The sequence below is a fragment of the Danio rerio genome, chromosome 23, assembly GCF_049306965.1.
Source record: "Danio rerio strain Tuebingen ecotype United States chromosome 23, GRCz12tu, whole genome shotgun sequence".
NCBI classification, from domain to species: domain Eukaryota; kingdom Metazoa; phylum Chordata; class Actinopteri; order Cypriniformes; family Danionidae; genus Danio; species Danio rerio.
In genome coordinates this window covers 9947745-9964786 of record NC_133198.1, presented here as the reverse complement: position 1 = coordinate 9964786, position 17042 = coordinate 9947745, and the positions used below count along the sequence as shown (strand labels likewise).

General features: G+C 34.9%; 1 protein-coding gene across 16 annotated transcripts in view; it reads left to right on the top strand.

Annotated features, from left to right (window-relative positions):
* Positions 1–17042, top strand: part of prkcbp1l (protein kinase C binding protein 1, like) — a 59414-nt gene that overhangs the window by 39737 nt on the left and 2635 nt on the right. For 15 of the 16 annotated variants that reach the window (XM_073938079.1, XM_073938071.1, XM_073938080.1 and 12 more), the window contains 5 exon segments: positions 4409–4843; positions 7090–7217; positions 8430–8510; positions 9185–9263; positions 10976–11215. In XM_073938079.1, coding sequence (XP_073794180.1) covers positions 4409–4843; positions 7090–7217; positions 8430–8510; positions 9185–9263; positions 10976–11215 — 963 coding nt within the window. 16 annotated transcript variants of the gene reach the window in all.

The window sequence follows — 17042 nt, the reverse complement described above, 5'->3', positions numbered from 1 at the left end:
ATTGGATAAATAGAGCAAAGCAACACGCAACTTGATCTTCCATTGTTGGATGAATTTGATAAGAAGTGCGCAACATTTTCACGCTAGAAACACGTTTTATGCAGGAATGTAACTGATATGCTGCAACGGCTCCTTTAAATATGAGATCAATGTAGCGAGTTTTGACGCTCTCGCCGCAGGAGCTGAAGGCAGAGAGCGTTGTCGCCAGGGCGGCCAGAGCGACCTTGGACGCTCTCGCCGCTTTCGGTGTGAACGTACGGTCACGCCCCATTCACACGGAGCTTCAGCGTCAACGTTTGACTGAAGGCGTGTCTGAAGTTGGGACTAAAGCAATCGTCATAGAAGCATCAGCCAATGAAATTCAGTCAGCAATAGGCCACTGTCTAGCTGGTGTATTTGCATACAGCGATCTGATTGGCTGACGCTTCCGTCGGCGCTTGAAAAGTTGAGCCAGTCCCAATTTCTGCAGCGAGCAACATCTCTGAAGCGGCATCGAAGAATCCACAATGCAGTTCGGCAATGCCTGACGTCACCCATTCAAAGGGAATGGGAAGCGTTGACGCTGAAGCCCCATGTGAATGGGGCGTCAGATAGGTTATATTTCCCGAGTGGACAGCGACAATAGCCATTGCAACAAACTCAACAAATTGTTTTCTTGTATAAGCGGAAACACAGTTATTCTGGCAAAGCATCTTTCAAAAGTGCAAAAACTGCAAAAGTTTTCAACTGCCTAGCTAATGGTACATCATCCACATCTGTTATGCTAGCAGTCAATCACATAAGGTCTCTTTAAACTAGTAAAATATTAATAGTTTAATAAATACAGACATTCGGTCACATTGAAAACAGTATTTTTTTCTGCGATAGCTTAAATAAATCCAAAGCATTAAAAATACCTTTACATCTGCTGTATTTACAAATATAGCCTGATAATAAACTATTCTTGTTGAGAACTTATTTTAAAAACAGCTAATTTTTACATTGTTAACTCCCAAAACACAGATGACTCATTTATGTAAATGTGTTCATGAAAAATCATAAACATTATCTTATTATTTAAATGCATTTTGCAACTAAAAGATGGTATTTGCAACTGCAGGGAGCGCAATAAACCAAGAAAGATCCTGACTTCTGCCAGAAAAGGCAAATATGTTGATTTTTCTTCAGAAGAATTGTTAAAAACTGTGAGTCATATTCCTTTAAACTAGGGGTGTCAAACTCAATTCCTGGATTCCTGCACAGTTTAGTTCCAACCCTGCTCCAACACACTTACCTGTAGGTTTCAAACAAGCCTGAATGACTCAATTAGTTTAATCAGGTGTGTTTAATTAGGGTTGAAACTAAACTGTGCAGAGCTGCGACCCTTTTGGAACTGAGTTTGACACCTGTGCTTTAAACCATTCTACATTCTTGTACAGGAATTGTTTTATTTATTTGTTTTACAATTATATATATATATATATATATATATATATATATATATATATATATATATATATATATATATATATATATATATATATATATATATATATATATATATTAATATTATTATTATTATAATTATTATTATTAATTTACATTTAAAACTTAATTATAAAATAAACTGTTTTTAATTCTGTTCAATTAGTTTTTTCATTAAAAAACTCTACCAAAAGTATCGATAAGAGGACCGTTAAAGTACCAAACCGATAAGTGGTAATGATAAAAGTAGTATTTCGATTAAAACCTTAACGATACCCATCCCGAATTTTGAAGAATATTGTAAACTGGTAAACATATACTTCCATAGAAGGTAAATCAAATGCTATGGAAGTCAATGGTTTCAGGTTTTCAACAATCTTTAGTACATCTTTCTTTGTATACAACAGAAAGAACCAAAATGGTTTGGAACAAGTCAAGAGTGAGTAAGTGATGACACAAGGTCCAGTTTTAGGATTTTGAAAGGATTAAAGTTAATGACTAACATGCTTCTCAGGAAAAACACACTATTAACCATTTCATATGATCAAATAGTATTTACTGTTTGTTTGTTTGTTTTGTTTTTTAATCTGAAATATGTAAAGGACATTGTGCATATTAGGTGAAATCTGGAGAATGTGAAAGGCAATTTAAAGATCATTAACATATATTGTTAAAGGGGCAGTATGCAAGTTTGACACCCAGTGGTTGAACTAGGCATTGCACTCCTGGTTCAAAACACACTTAAGAACAGATTGCCAGATTGACGTCACCAAGAGCTTTAAACCGTGTTCTAAAAAAAAGCAACGGCACGCAATTAAAGAAATATTTTCCATATTAAAAGGGAAAAAAATTAAAAGTTTTACATGACATTTTTTTGCCATACAACTGAAAGCAGAAGCTGATAGTTTACCTCACATTTGAAATTGAACTTGGGAACCGTGTCTCAAAACCAAAACATATCAATGTTTAATATGTATTAATTAGATTATAAACCTTACCATTTTGTTGGAGTGCAGTAAGTGCACTATTCTCTGCTTCTAAATTGCTGTATTTAAATTTCTGTCGTGTTTCGTCTTGTGCAAAATTGCCAAATTGCTTATCACTGCAAATTTCATCACGTAGCGTGTTGTTAGAATACGGGGTTACAGTATAACCTGCTTACCTAATGTTTACATTTGTAATGAATATGTTATATGTTATTTGCTAAATAATAACCTCATGTGGCACTCTGAATCTGCATCTCATTTCGGAGTCAGCTACTGTCCACTGGTGGCTGCAGTTTTGGTCGCAGTTTTAGTCATGAAGTGTCTCTAATTTTCCACCAAGGCAGCCCGAGGTGCTGAAAAGAGACATTCTAGCCCGTATTGCACATTTTTAAAGCAGAATATCAATAGATAAACAAATATGTTTACTTAGCATGTTTCTTAAATATCTGCAAACATAATTTTATGCTTTAGAAGAGTTAAAAACTTACATACAGCACCTTTAAAGGCTTATGCCATTTGTTTATTTATTTATTAGTCTTCTACATTTGTTTTTACATACCTCATGGATAAAATAATTCTATAATTCACGTTCATGAGCTACCAGTTGAGTTAGATGGTATGCTAATCCATTTCAGGTAATTAATGATTTGATAATGCCGTTCACAATGATTGTAACACAACACAACATAACATCCCTGGATGGTAATCTAATAGGCGTTTCTGTTTCTCCAAGCACATTAGTGGAGAGTTTGTGTTTCTAAAATGTCTGATGCCATCACAATTCTCAGTTTGTATCTTGTAGTTCTGACATTTAAAACTTCAAAATGCAACATATAATTGTTATTGCAACATATATTAAATAATGCATGTGTTTTTAGATGTGCACACTTCCTTTTTCCGTCACAACCTGCTGTACAGATTTCACCCATAAGCCACATGAATGTCAAAACCATACACCTTAATGACATCCATGATTAACCCATTTGATTGATCTTATTTTTTTTTTTAATGTTTGTTTTACTCTTGAACATAGTCGGATTTGCTTTAGAGTTCAATTGTTAAAACCCTTTTAATAATTGTGAACGTAAACCATTAACAAATTTCTACTTAGTAAACTCATCTGGTCATGTGACATTGAAACTATTTATTAAAAGCTATCTTTTTATTATTTATTTACAAGTTGAATTTCTGGCCCAGTGTCAACAACAATTTTGAGCGTAATGAAATCAGAAAAAAGACAAAGGCCATAATTCTCATAGGTGGAATTAATAAGGTGTATTGATTTAAAGGAATAATTCACCTAAAAATGAATAGTCTGTCGTCATTTACGCACCCATCGACATCCTTTTACTAGAGAACTCGATAAGTCCCAGCGACAGCATTTTTAAAAATATCTTATATAGTGTTAATTCATTCATTCATTTTCTTTTTGGCTTAGTCCCCTTTTTTTAATCCGGGGTTGCCCACAGCGGAATGAACCGTCAACTTATCCAGCATATGTTTTTACGCAGCGGATGCCCTTCCAGCTGCAACTCATTTCTGGGAAACATCCATACACACTCATTCACACTCATTCACTACGGACAATTTAGCCTACCCAATTCACCTCTACTGCATGTCTTGGACTGTGGAGGCAACCCACGCGAACGCAGGGAGATCATGCAAACTCCACACAGAAACACCAACTGACCCAGCCGAGGCTCGAACCAGTGACCTTCTTTCTTTAAGGCGACAGCAGTACCTACTGCGTCACCTTATATAGTGTTCAACGGGAGAAATAAACTAAAGCTTTAAAACCTCATGAAGGAGAGTAAAATATTTTGGTTGAATTACCCATTTTAAAAGTGTATTTATTTAATCAATCAATCATCAATTAATTATTAACGTCCCTAGTATCTAAGAAAGCATTTTTTAAATAACAAATCGCAACACTGAATCTGAATCTTCCTCTGTTTTAGGCAAATCTTCTACTTCTACCAGCGTTTCAGCTTCTCCTTCTACGGATACCACTTCATCTTCATCCTCCAATCCTGCTCCAAAAGACGCAGCATCATCAGCCATCAAGCCTCCAGCTGCAGTCCCAGCTCCATCTACCACTCAAAGCAGCTCTTCCTCTGCTGCTCAACCGGTGTCCACCGTCCCATCCACTGCCAGTGTTGTGAAGAAACAGCGCCCTCTGCTGCCCAAGGAGAGCACGCAACCTGCCCAGCGGCCTGCCACCTGGAGCCCTGCTGCTGGGAAATGGCATGTGCAAAAGGTGCAGAAACAGCAGCAGCCGCAGCAAAGTGAGACTGTTCCTCAGACAGCAACGCAGAGCCAAACACAGTCCCAGAGCTCAGCCAACAACAACAGCAGCAGCAGCACGCGCTACCAGACCAGACAATCAGTCAAAGGTAATTACATCAGCGGCGACTCTAAAGATTTGTTTTAAACTAATTTTTACAAATCCAAGTAAAATATTTATGATATTAAAATGTTATATAATCTAAATAAATATAATATTTTCAAATGAATGATTTGTATAAGTCGTTTTTTGATCTAAAATATGTTAAAAAATTTAATTAAATCTAGTATTAAATGTTTAATTTTTAATTTAGAATGTGTATAAGCACTTATTGTTTTAGTCACAAAACATACATATTAAATTATGTTTCTTGCAAATATAAATATTTTATATTAATTTAATTTTTTAATTATTTAATGACTATAATGTTTATGAGAAGTTCAAATAAAGTGTAATCCCTTTCTTATCTAATTTTAGATTTACAATAATATATTAAAACACATCCAAATAAAAAAATCTATTATATTATATATAAAAAATAAATAATAAATATATTATCCCTAATCTAAAAAAATATTCCATATTTTTATTATGATGTTTATTTATTTATCTTGATTTATTTAAGTTTAACATTTTTCTATGTAAAATACTCACATGCTAAGTAAACAGAACTTTTATTTTGATAAAGTTCATCTGATGTCTACCTTTGAGGCTAAAAAGTCTTTAAGACTTTCAGCCATGTTTAGAGAAAAATTCAGTGAAACACTTTTACAATTCTTCGTTCTATTAATTCCAGGCATCAATTCATTCAATTTAAAGTAATGCATAGACTGCACTACTCAAAATCTAAATTACACAGAATTTTTCCTACCATTTCCCCTACATGTGACCGGTGTAATTCTGCTGAAGGCTCCCTAACCCACCTCTTTTAGACCTGTCCAAAACTTTACACCCGACCCAGAAATTGCGATATTTGTGGACTCTCGTTCTCTGCTTGATTATAATGTGTCCATACTAAGTACCATAATTTATGGAATGATAATTGCTAAGAGTGTCATTCTAAAACTGTAAAAAATCAGATTCTATTCCTCAAATTAAAACATGGTTATCTTATCTCACTTAAATATTGCACATGGAAAGAGTCCATTATGGAGTTATTAATTATCTTGATAAGTTTTACATTATATGACAACCATTTCTTCATCACCTGGACCAGTATAATGCAAATTCTGAGCAGCAGTGTAGTACTTAATATGCTCACTACCCCTTATAACTGCCTCTTTGCATTTTCATTGAAACCATATATATATCCTAATTGTTTTTTAATAATATTTGTAATTGTTTATCTATTTTTCTTTATTTTAATTATTATTACCATTACTTCTCAGCATCACCATGCTTATTTCTTGTATTTTGTTATTGTTGTGTTGTTTGCTAATTATTGAAAAATGGAAAACTAATAAAAACACTTGATAATTTTTTTTATCTAGTATTAAGTATTTATTATTAATTTTTTTATTTCATCTATTTTTTTATTTCATTTATTCATCTTTTATTAAACAACTAGAATGTGTACAAACACATATTGCTTTTAGAAACAAAACGTTACAAATATTTACATATTAAATTAAGTTTTATTGGAAAATAAACATTTTATATTCATTAAATTTTGAATAATTTTATTTAATGACTATAATGTTTATGAGAAGTTCAAATAAAGTTTTCATCCCTTTCTTATTTTAGATTTGCAATAATATATTAAAACACATCTAAATATAAACCCAATAGATTGAAAAAAACATATTAATCCTAATTGAAAAAAACATTTTGTACTTTTGATATGGTGTTTATTTATTTATTTAATAAACATTTTATATTAATTTAATTTTTAATTATTTTATTTAATGACTATAATGTTTATGAGAAGTTCAAATAAAGTTTAATCCCTTACTTATTTTAGATTTGCGATAATATATTAAAACACATCTAAATATAAACACAATAGTTGAAAAAAAATATATTGATCCTAATTTAAATAAATATTCTGTACTTTTAATATGGTGTTCATTTATTTATCTAACAAAATGAAACTCTTGAATAAATTAATAAAGTTTTACATTTTTCAATGTAAAATACTCGCATGCTTAGTAAACACAACTTTTATTTTGATATTGTTCTTTGGGTGTAGTATAAAAAATAAATCAACTATTTATCAAAATTTATCAAATGTGATTTTTGCTTTTAAAAGACTTTCAACAACATTATTTTCTCTGGTGATAAATCCTATGCCATTTGCATTGAATCCATAACATTGGTTCACATCGCCATCAATTCTTTAATTTTGTTTCCGTGCAGTTCATCAGAAGGACAGCTCACCTGCTAACACGGGGTCCGGATCGTCCATTTCCAGTCTAGCTGGAGATTTCCTCACCCCTCCGGCCTCTGCTGATGTCGCTGCCGACATCGCCAAGTACACCACTAAAGTGAGTCTCATTTTCACTTCAGTAACTGTTAGACTGTTCAGAGAAATAGGCCATAAATAGAGTAAATGCATCAATAAACAATGCAGCAGTTCTTAATTGACCTTTAAGAAAACTGCATTGATTGTAGGCCACTGCTCATTTCTGCGCTCAATTGAATGATATATAAATAACGAATGTCAAAACTTGAATGAAAATGACCTATACAGTGTAAAAATATCTGTTGTTAAACAGGTTCCGTATTTGTGTTTCACAGGTGTTTGTTTCGGTTTTTTTGGATTGTGAATTGCATTATGGCACCTTGATCTCAGCTTTGTCTACTTTGTATATTGAAAATTCAACTCTAAATTCATAAAATTAAGGTGGTAAAGTACTGGACATTATCACCAGGTTTTTGTACAATAATTTAAACCAGCATTTTAGACTATATATCAATTTACACTATTAAAAATGTGTGTAAAAGTCACATTTTCATCAGCAAAAGTTGTTGAAGGAAAGATCGAGGTTTTATAATGTAATTAAAAATCAAAAATACATTAATGTAAATCACAAAATATGCAAAACTTAATTTATGGATATTTTACCAGTGTAGAGAAAATAATACAAGAATTTAAATAAAGACAAGATTCCATAATGTGCTTTTGTTATATGAAATCAGTTCTGATGTTTTTATCAGAATTTAAATCAAGTATTTGAACATATATTGATTATATACAGTCGAAGTCAGAATTATTAGCCCCCCTTTGATATTTTTGTTTCCTTTTTAAATATTTCCCAAATGATGTTTAACAGAGCAAGGAAATTTTCACAGTATGTTTGATAATATTGTTTCTTCTGAAGAAAGTCTTATTTGTTTTATTTCGGCTAGAATAAAAGCAGTTTTTAATTTTTTAAAAGCCATTTTAAGATCAAAATTATTAGCCCCTTTAAGCTATATTTTTTCGATATTCTACAGAACAAACCATCATTATACAATAACTTGCCTAATTACCCTAATCTGCCTAGTTAACCTAATAACCTAGTTAAACCTTTAAATGTCACCCTATAAAATATTATCTCTGTTAAACAGAAATTGGGGAAAAAAATTGGGGCTAATCATTCAGGGGGGCTAATATATATCGTTGACATACTACAGCATTAAGGACTGTTAATCAAATTGTGCCTAAATCATTTTTAAGCTGCGTGTGACTCTCTTGTTATCATTGATAATGGCAGATGATGGACGTGATCAAGGGAACAATGACAGAGATCTACAACGATCTTTCTAAGAGCACGACGGGAAACACCATTGCAGAGGTTTGTGTCTGAAAAGGGTAATTGTATCTTTCTATTCTTGTAATTACAATTTTATAATTGTGGGTTTATTTTTCTAAAATTGTTACTTGTGTAGTCAAAATTCTGAGTTATGAAAGACTAAATTGCAAAATATAAACTGTGGGAATTGTTAGAAAGTTAGAAAAGCTATAACGCTTAAAAAATGTATGAAATGAAGTCACAATTCTGAGACTAGAGTCAGGATTGTGGTTTATAAACGCTGAATTGCAAAATGCACAGTCAGGATTTTAAGGAAATCTCACAGTTCTTCAGTTTTTTTTTTTCCTCTGATTTTGTATGTTGCATACAGTTTTAAAATGAGCGCTTTACGATAAAAACTAAGAATTCTAATTGATTGACTATTTTTCCTGCAGTTTTAGGTTTATACCTCACATCTAATTTACGTTTAACAATTCTGACTTTGTCCCGCAACTAACTTAATATCTTATTTTCTAAATTATAAAATTCTGAAAAGAAAATCTGAATTACTGATTTTTTTTTTATTCAATGACAAAAGAGCTTCCATACTTTCTCAATGTGTAAATAGTAAATTCATTTAAAAAGCATTAAACATTCTCCAAGGCACTTTTAGTTTGACAGACTTAATTGATACTATGACAGTTCTTCATTATGGTTCTCTGTGGATTTTGGTTCAGATCCGGCGGTTGCGGATCGAGATTGAGAAACTGCAGTGGCTTCATCAGCAGGAGCTGTCAGAAATGAAGCACAACCTGGGTAACATCTCTTTATCACTTACAGTAGCAACTTTCTTTTTCTAATATTTTCCAAATGATGTTTAACAGAGCAAGGACATTTCACAGTATTTCCTTTAATATTTTTTTCTTCTGGAGAAAGTCGTATTTGATTCATTTTGGCTGGAATTAAAGCAGTTTTTAAAAAATTATCAAATAATTTAAGGTCAATATTATTAGCCCCCTTATACAATAACTTGCCTAATTAACCTGTTATCTAGTTAACCTAATTAACCTAGTTAAGTCTTTAAATGACTTTAAGCTATATAGAAGTGTCTTGAAAAAATATTTAGGCAAATATTATTTACTTTTTTTATCAAGGCAAAGATAAAATAAATCGGTTATTAGAGATGAGTTATTAAAACTATTATGCCTAGAAATTAGAGATGCGCGGATGGGCTATTATTTCATCCGCAACCGCATCACAAAACTCATCATCCGTCCGCCATCCATCCGCACTAACATTTTTGACCAAATTTTAAAACCGCACCCGCCCGCCATCTGCTGACTGAGCTCTTTATTTGAATGGCTTATTCCTTTTTATTATTAGATGAATGTTTCTTTATTGATTATTAGAAAATAGAGAATGACTTTAATTTCATGCAGTTAATCCAAACGTGCAAGTCAAATCCAGCATTAACTGACGCTTTGAAGTGATACAATACGAGGACGTGTCTTTTCACTTGATTCGATTCCTCGGTCCTTGAGTCTTTTCCTTGCGTCCTTCCCTCGCATCCTATAGGAGTGGAAAGACGAGGAAAGAAAGCAAGGAAAGGAAACGAGGATACACAAATAAGAAATGAGAAGCACCCCTATAAAGCTCTCAGAATATCAGCAGTGAACTCCGTCTCCAATTGGCGCACAGGGACAAAAATAAATAAATAGCCTAAATTAAACGCACTGTACTGTACAATTTTTTAATTATTATTGTAGCCTAATAGAAAACTAATTTTAACAAATCATTTCAACATTCAGACGAGAGCGCCTGGCCTCAATGCGCCCTGCTGCACTGAAGGAGCGCTCGCTCGCAGCACTTGTTGCTGGAATGCATAGAATTCTCTTGGCAAGGTGCTGTAGACGTGGGAATGACTGCCTTGTTTCTCCCAAAAGGAAAGTAGATTTTCCTCTGCTGATCCGTCTATATGGAAGTTTGTAGATGAAGACTTCTGTACTTCATCCAGAATTAGTGTATCCGATTCCTCCTCTCATTCTGTGAAGTCAGTCTTAGGCTTTTTCGTTGGTGCGCCAGCTATGTGTACAAAAACAGTACAACCGCCCACCACCCGCCCGAATTTAATTAAAATATTATTTTTCGTCACGTCATCCGCTCGATCCGCGGTTTATCCGCGGATTCCGCGGCTGTAACCGCCATCCGCGCATCTCTACTAGAAATGTTTTGGAAAAAATCATCTCTCCAGTTAACAGAAATTGGGGGAAAAAATAAACAGGTGGCTAATAATTCTGACTTTAACTGTATATGTATATATATATATATATATATATATATATATATATATATATATATATGTTTGTGTGTTTGTGTGTGTGTGTGTGTGTGTGTGTGTGTGTGTGTGTGTGTGTGTGTGTGTGTGTGTGTGTGTGTGTGTGTGTGTGTGTGTGTGTGTGTGTGTGTGTGTGTGTGTGTGTGTGTGTGTGTGTGTGTGTGTGTGTGTATGTGTGTGTGTGTGTATATAGAGCTGACCATGGCTGAAATGAGGCAGAGTCTGGAGCAGGAAAGAGAGCGTCTGGTGTCCGAGGTGAAGAAACAGATGGAGCTGGAGAAACAGCAGGCCGTGGATGAGACCAAGAAAAAGCAGTGGTGTGCAAACTGTAAGAAAGAGGCCATTTTCTACTGTTGCTGGAACACGAGTTACTGCGATTACCCCTGCCAGCAGGCACACTGGCCCGAACACATGAAGTCCTGCACACAGTCAGGTAATCATTCTTCTGCCTTACACCATGTCCTAACAACATGTTACACGACAAGTTATTTGTCTGGCTGCACCAAACTTGTCCCAACATGACAGAATTATAAAAATACCAGCTACTTCACTCGCACAAATGGTGAAGGCTTTTTAATCTAATTAATACATATTAAACCTCTTTATCGTTGTTATTATTAGGCTACTGAGTGACTGATGTTGTTTGTAGGCACTGTGGAGTCACAGTTCTGACTTTCATTTTCAAACTGTCTCCTAGTTGTTTTAAGGTGCTTTCACGCCTAGACTTTTGTTTCAGAACCTGCCTCGTTTGCCCAGTTAGCGCCGGGGTTCGTTTGGCATATGTGAATCCAGCAATTGCACTCTCATCTGCGTCAAAACAATCGGTCCGAGATCACTTGAATGAGGTGATCTCGGCTCAATTGAAACAAACTCTGGAGCGGATGGATTGTAGTGAGAAAGCGATGCGATCCGACCATATGTAATAGGCATATGTAATATGGATATGTAATAGGCATACGGCTATATGAAGAGAGAATGATGAGTAAGGCGGGAGGGCATTCCAGACATCCCAAGTCTCCCGGAAGTTCTGGGAGTCTCCTGCAAATGCACAGACACTCGAATGGAAGCGCAACGAGTGATAATCTCCCGGAAATCGCGCATCTGCCTCCCAGGCTTCAAACATGTCGCGCACCCTTGTCATCCGTCCCCACCGCATCCCTCCTCGCTATTCAGACACGTCTTCACATCACTTATATTGTTTTATTGCTCAACGTCATAACTTAAATAAGGACGCATGACAGCTGAGTGGGACTCTGCAAAATAAACCGTGAAACTGACCAATGTGAGGAGAGTTTACTCACACATGACTTGTTTTAGCTATTTTGGTCTGTTTAGAAACTTTGCCATGCGAAAGCGAATTGCACCTAGAACAAAGAGCAACAATGTAACAATTTTAATCCCTGTTTAGGAACAAATGAATCGATTCACAGGTGTGAAAGCACCCTCAGTTTCAAGATCTGAGGTGAACTATCTGCTGCTGCTTTCAGTAGTATGGCTATACATGTATGCAAAATGGTATTTAAACTCACGTTCGTATTATTTAATACAGAATAAAGCACATAATCTGTAGGTGATCATTGTCGTAGTAGTTTATGCTGTTGTTCAGCCGCAACGTCACTGAAATAAAAAGCATTTCTTAAATAGTCACGCATTGCTGATGCAGATTGTTATCACAATCACTACTTTTAACATAGCAAAGATAAATGTTATTGTATCACACAAAAATAAAGGCTTATTATGAGCATCTCCGATTTTATAGCATCCATGAGAACGTTTTATATACATGAGGGAGAGATGCTCTTCGGTGGGTTGTTCTTCAACAGCAATAATCATATTAAACTCAACTCGATCAGTTTTAAAGGTGCAGTATGTAAGTTTGACACCCAGTGGTTGAACTAGGTATTGCATTCCTGGATCAAAACGCACACAAGCCCAGGTTGCCAGATTAACGACCAACAGGAGTGTCCCTGACGATGGAGCCTTAAGGCTGCTTTAAGTTGTGTTTTAAATAAAAGCAACGGCATGCAAAAGATAGAATATGTTCCATATTATAAGAAGTTTTTGTTCTAACCAACACCTCGAATTTATACTTCAAAAATGGCTTTTATTTCTTGCAGCTGAACAACAGAAAACTGACAATGATCACCTCAGGTACACCTCACTTTATTCAGTGTTAAATGCTAATAATGTGAGCTTGAATGCCATTTTACTTGACATTTATTGCCATACTACTATGAATCCAATATGCTGCTTTCCACCAAGATGACCCAGGGTGCTGAAATATGATTGGCTTATTTGCATTAGGCAGGTTAAAGGGACCAAAGCAAAGACAGACGTTCTGGCACTGAAGGCCCATTTTCAAAGCAGAATATCTGACTTTGCATACTTATACTTATTATTCTACGCCAGTGGCTCTTAAACTTTTTTCATCAAGTACCACCTCAGAAAAAAAGTACCTCCAAAATGAGCAGTATTGAAATACAGTAGCGTAGTAGGCCCAGTAAAGCAGCTACAACTCTGCACAGTTAAAAAAACGTGGCAGATTACCTCAGAAATATCGGCTATTTGTCATATATGGCATATTATATACATCATTTTTGATAAATTTTGAAATGTGTGTAGCATGTACATGACATATTTAATTCCTCCGCGTACCACTAGAAGGAAGCCTGCGTACCACTAGTGGTACACGTACCACAGTTTGAGAATCACTGTTCTACGCCATTTTGTAGTATAAATAGTGTAAGTAGTGCGTTCACACTGAAAACTCTAAAAAGTGCACTTTTTTTTTTTTTTTTATTAGAATATGCAAAAAGGTACATAAATTGGGATCATACAAATACAAAAAACATCAACAAAAAACCATAACAAAACAACAATAAAAAAAAAAAAAAAAAAAAACAATATAGTCAGGTACTGTTAGGTGTGTGTGTGTGTGTGTGTGTGTGTGTGTGTGTGTGTGTGTGTGTGTGTGTGTGTGTGTGTGTGTGTGTGTGTGTGTGTGTGTGTGTGTGTGTGTGTGTGTGTCCGTGTGTGTGTGTGTGTGTGTCCGTGTGTGTGTCCGTGTGTCCATGTAAAGGTAACTTGGTGGAAGGTCAGATTACATACATTAGGAACAATGTTAGCCAATAAATGAATCTAGTCTCGCAGATATAAGTAAAACAGATACAAAAGAAACCAGTCAGAGTTAGGGAGTAACAACTATGTTTAGTAATGTATAATAGAAATAATGACAGTAAAAAGAAAGAAAGGACAACAGTAATAATAAATGACAATGATAATAAATCACAAGTACTACCCTAACTACTACTACTGCAGAAAGTTACTTATATTACTATATAATTATTAACTACTATTGCTGCTACTACAATCACAACCACAACTATTACTACTATAATGTCTACTACTGCTGATACTACCACAACAATGACTACCACTACTGATACTACAGCGTCTGCTACAACTAATACAACGTCTACTACTACTACTACTACTACTACCGCAATCACTGCTACTACAACATCTACATCAACGACATCTACTACTGGTACTACTACACCAACAACGATTACTACTGCTACAACGACACTTTTACTACTTCTGCTACCACTATACCAACGACATCAACTACTACAGGAACTAATACTTCAATAATCACAATTACGATCGATACTACTACAATGACTACTACTACTACTACTAGTCATATTAAGTGCACTTTAATTACCCGGAGGATGCACTCATTCAGCTGCTAAAATGAACTGTGTAATGATGGACACTTCACGCACTCAACGACCGCAGGTTTGCTTACATAGCGGAAGGGGAGGAGCTATCAGGTGCACATGTTGGATGACTTTATTTTGGATGGTGAATGCAAAATTCTCCTACAAGAGTGATTATAGCACCTCCCGATGGTGAATGCGGTTATACTCATGGCAAGTATTATTGATGAGTATGATAATTCGGTCGTTTATTTCACTGATTTGGCGACCGTCAAACGTCATTAGGGAAACTAAATTCAAAGGTTTGAATTTCCGCTTAGTAAAAAAAACATTAGTGTGCCATTTGGGACGACACTACATACATATACTATCCTTTTGAGTGTGTAAGTGCATAAGTACATAGTGCATGAGTGCATAGTGTATAGTGTGCCATTTGGGACGCAGCTATTGTTTTTCAGATAAACAAGAATGTTCACTTTGCATGTATCTTTATATCTGCAAACATGTGCTATTTTTATGCTTTATAGGAGTCAAAAACATACATACAACACCCTACAACAGCATTATACTCATTGTGCTGTTTGTCTGATATGCTGAACATTTTCCACAATCTAAAACAGAATGGCTTTTTATTTTATTGTCTTCATTTATCTAAAGCTGCTTCATGTTTTTCAGCTTGTAATCTAAGAAAAAAAAAAAAAAGCAATTGTTTTAAAAACATATTTTTTCTTTTTTTACTATTATGTTATTTCCAAATGTGCGCCACTTTTGTCATAGGAGTGCAAAAAGAGTTCAAAAAGATATCAAGAAATTTAATCCCAAAAATGCATGGAAGCCTTTAGTGGCAATAAATTTATCCCAACAGCAAAATGATGAAATCGCATTTCTGTGACTTTCCAAAGGGGATAATGTGATGTTGATCTTGCCATCGCTCCCTCAATCATTGTGTTCAAAACACTACAGTATTCTGTAATTTGATGACAACTTATAAAATAAATAAGATCCAAAATGATCCTCCTCAATGAAAGTGACAAAAGAAGACAAATGAAATTATGCTTTGCTTTGCGCTATAAACCAGAGCTAAGTTTAATATAAATAATGAAAACTTTTCTCATTGTGAGAGATGAGCAGATACATTTGTGTGAGAGTTTTATATACAGCATTAATCAGCTAGTCATAGAAGCATCTTGATTGGGATGTGGAGTGTTTTTGTGATTCACAAGTGTGGTTTATTTTTAAACTAATTTCGAGAGGATCACGTGCTTATGATTGAACACAGCTGGTACTGTATTAGCTCCGTATACTTGCACCAATCAGATGAATACTGGCACACTATAAATCACCAGAGCTTTCTACTCCAGTCATCTTCGTCTTGAAGAAACCCCCCTTCCACCCCTACTCCTCCTCTTCTCTGATAAGGCGGCTAGGTGGCTCAGTGGGTAGCCCTGTTGCCTCACAGCAAGAACCAGCTGGTGTTTCTGTGCGGAGTTTGCATGTTCTCCACGTGTTCTGCGTGGGTTTTTCCAGAGTACTTCAAAATAAATTCCTAAAGCAATGCTAGCCAGATAGATCTCAGCAGTTTACAAGTAGGGGAGATCTCGAGACCTACCTGAGCTCAAACTCTCCTCTCGCCCTTCAAACGGGAGGAAGCCCCGGGCTTAAGGAAATTCTAAGCTCAGTATTCCAACCACGCTTTATTATCAATCATCAGCTGAGTGTGATTCAAGTGTGAACTGAATTTTGAAAGATGCGTGAAAGCATGGTTCATGTGCGAGAGAAAGACATTATATTCAGGGGTAAAATACAGTGTCTGAAAGGAAAATCCAGCTAGTCTTATTCTTTATTTTGAATTGATTTTTAAATCTTTAAGGAGCTGCAGTGTCTCATACCACTATGCTAAATTGATATGTTGTATTGAAAAAACTCATTTGGGACTGCTTTTTATTGTTTATTCTGCAGTTTAAATTATATTATTTTAATTTATTGTGGATGTTAAAGGGTTAGTTCATCCAAAACCTTTTACCTTATTACTTTTTGTCCCTCATTTGGTTTTAAACCTATTCCATAGTAGGAAAACAAAAATAAGAAGAAAGAAATTCAAATTCAAAAGGGTTTTTGAACAAGTGGAGGGTGAGTAAAAATGAATGATAACAGAATATACATATATAAATATACATTTTTTTTAATTAATTGATTTTCTGCTTTCTTTTGCACACAATATACGTCTATGCAAGCACATATTTAATTATTTATAGCTGAATGTGACATTTTCAGATATATAATATCTGGCGAGCATCTGATGAAAGTGTAATGTCATTTGAGAAGATAATAAATGGGTTACTGTTGTAGTTGCCGACCTTTTCCTCAATAAGACATTATCAGACTGGAGGTTTTGGATACCAGAAAATAGACTGTATTCATAATAAATGTCTCCCCCAGACAATCCAAAGTGTTTTACCACCATCATCCTGCTTTTATACATGCAGTTTCACCTTTGTGCGTCTTGGTCCACACATATATGATCCTGTGTCATGTCTC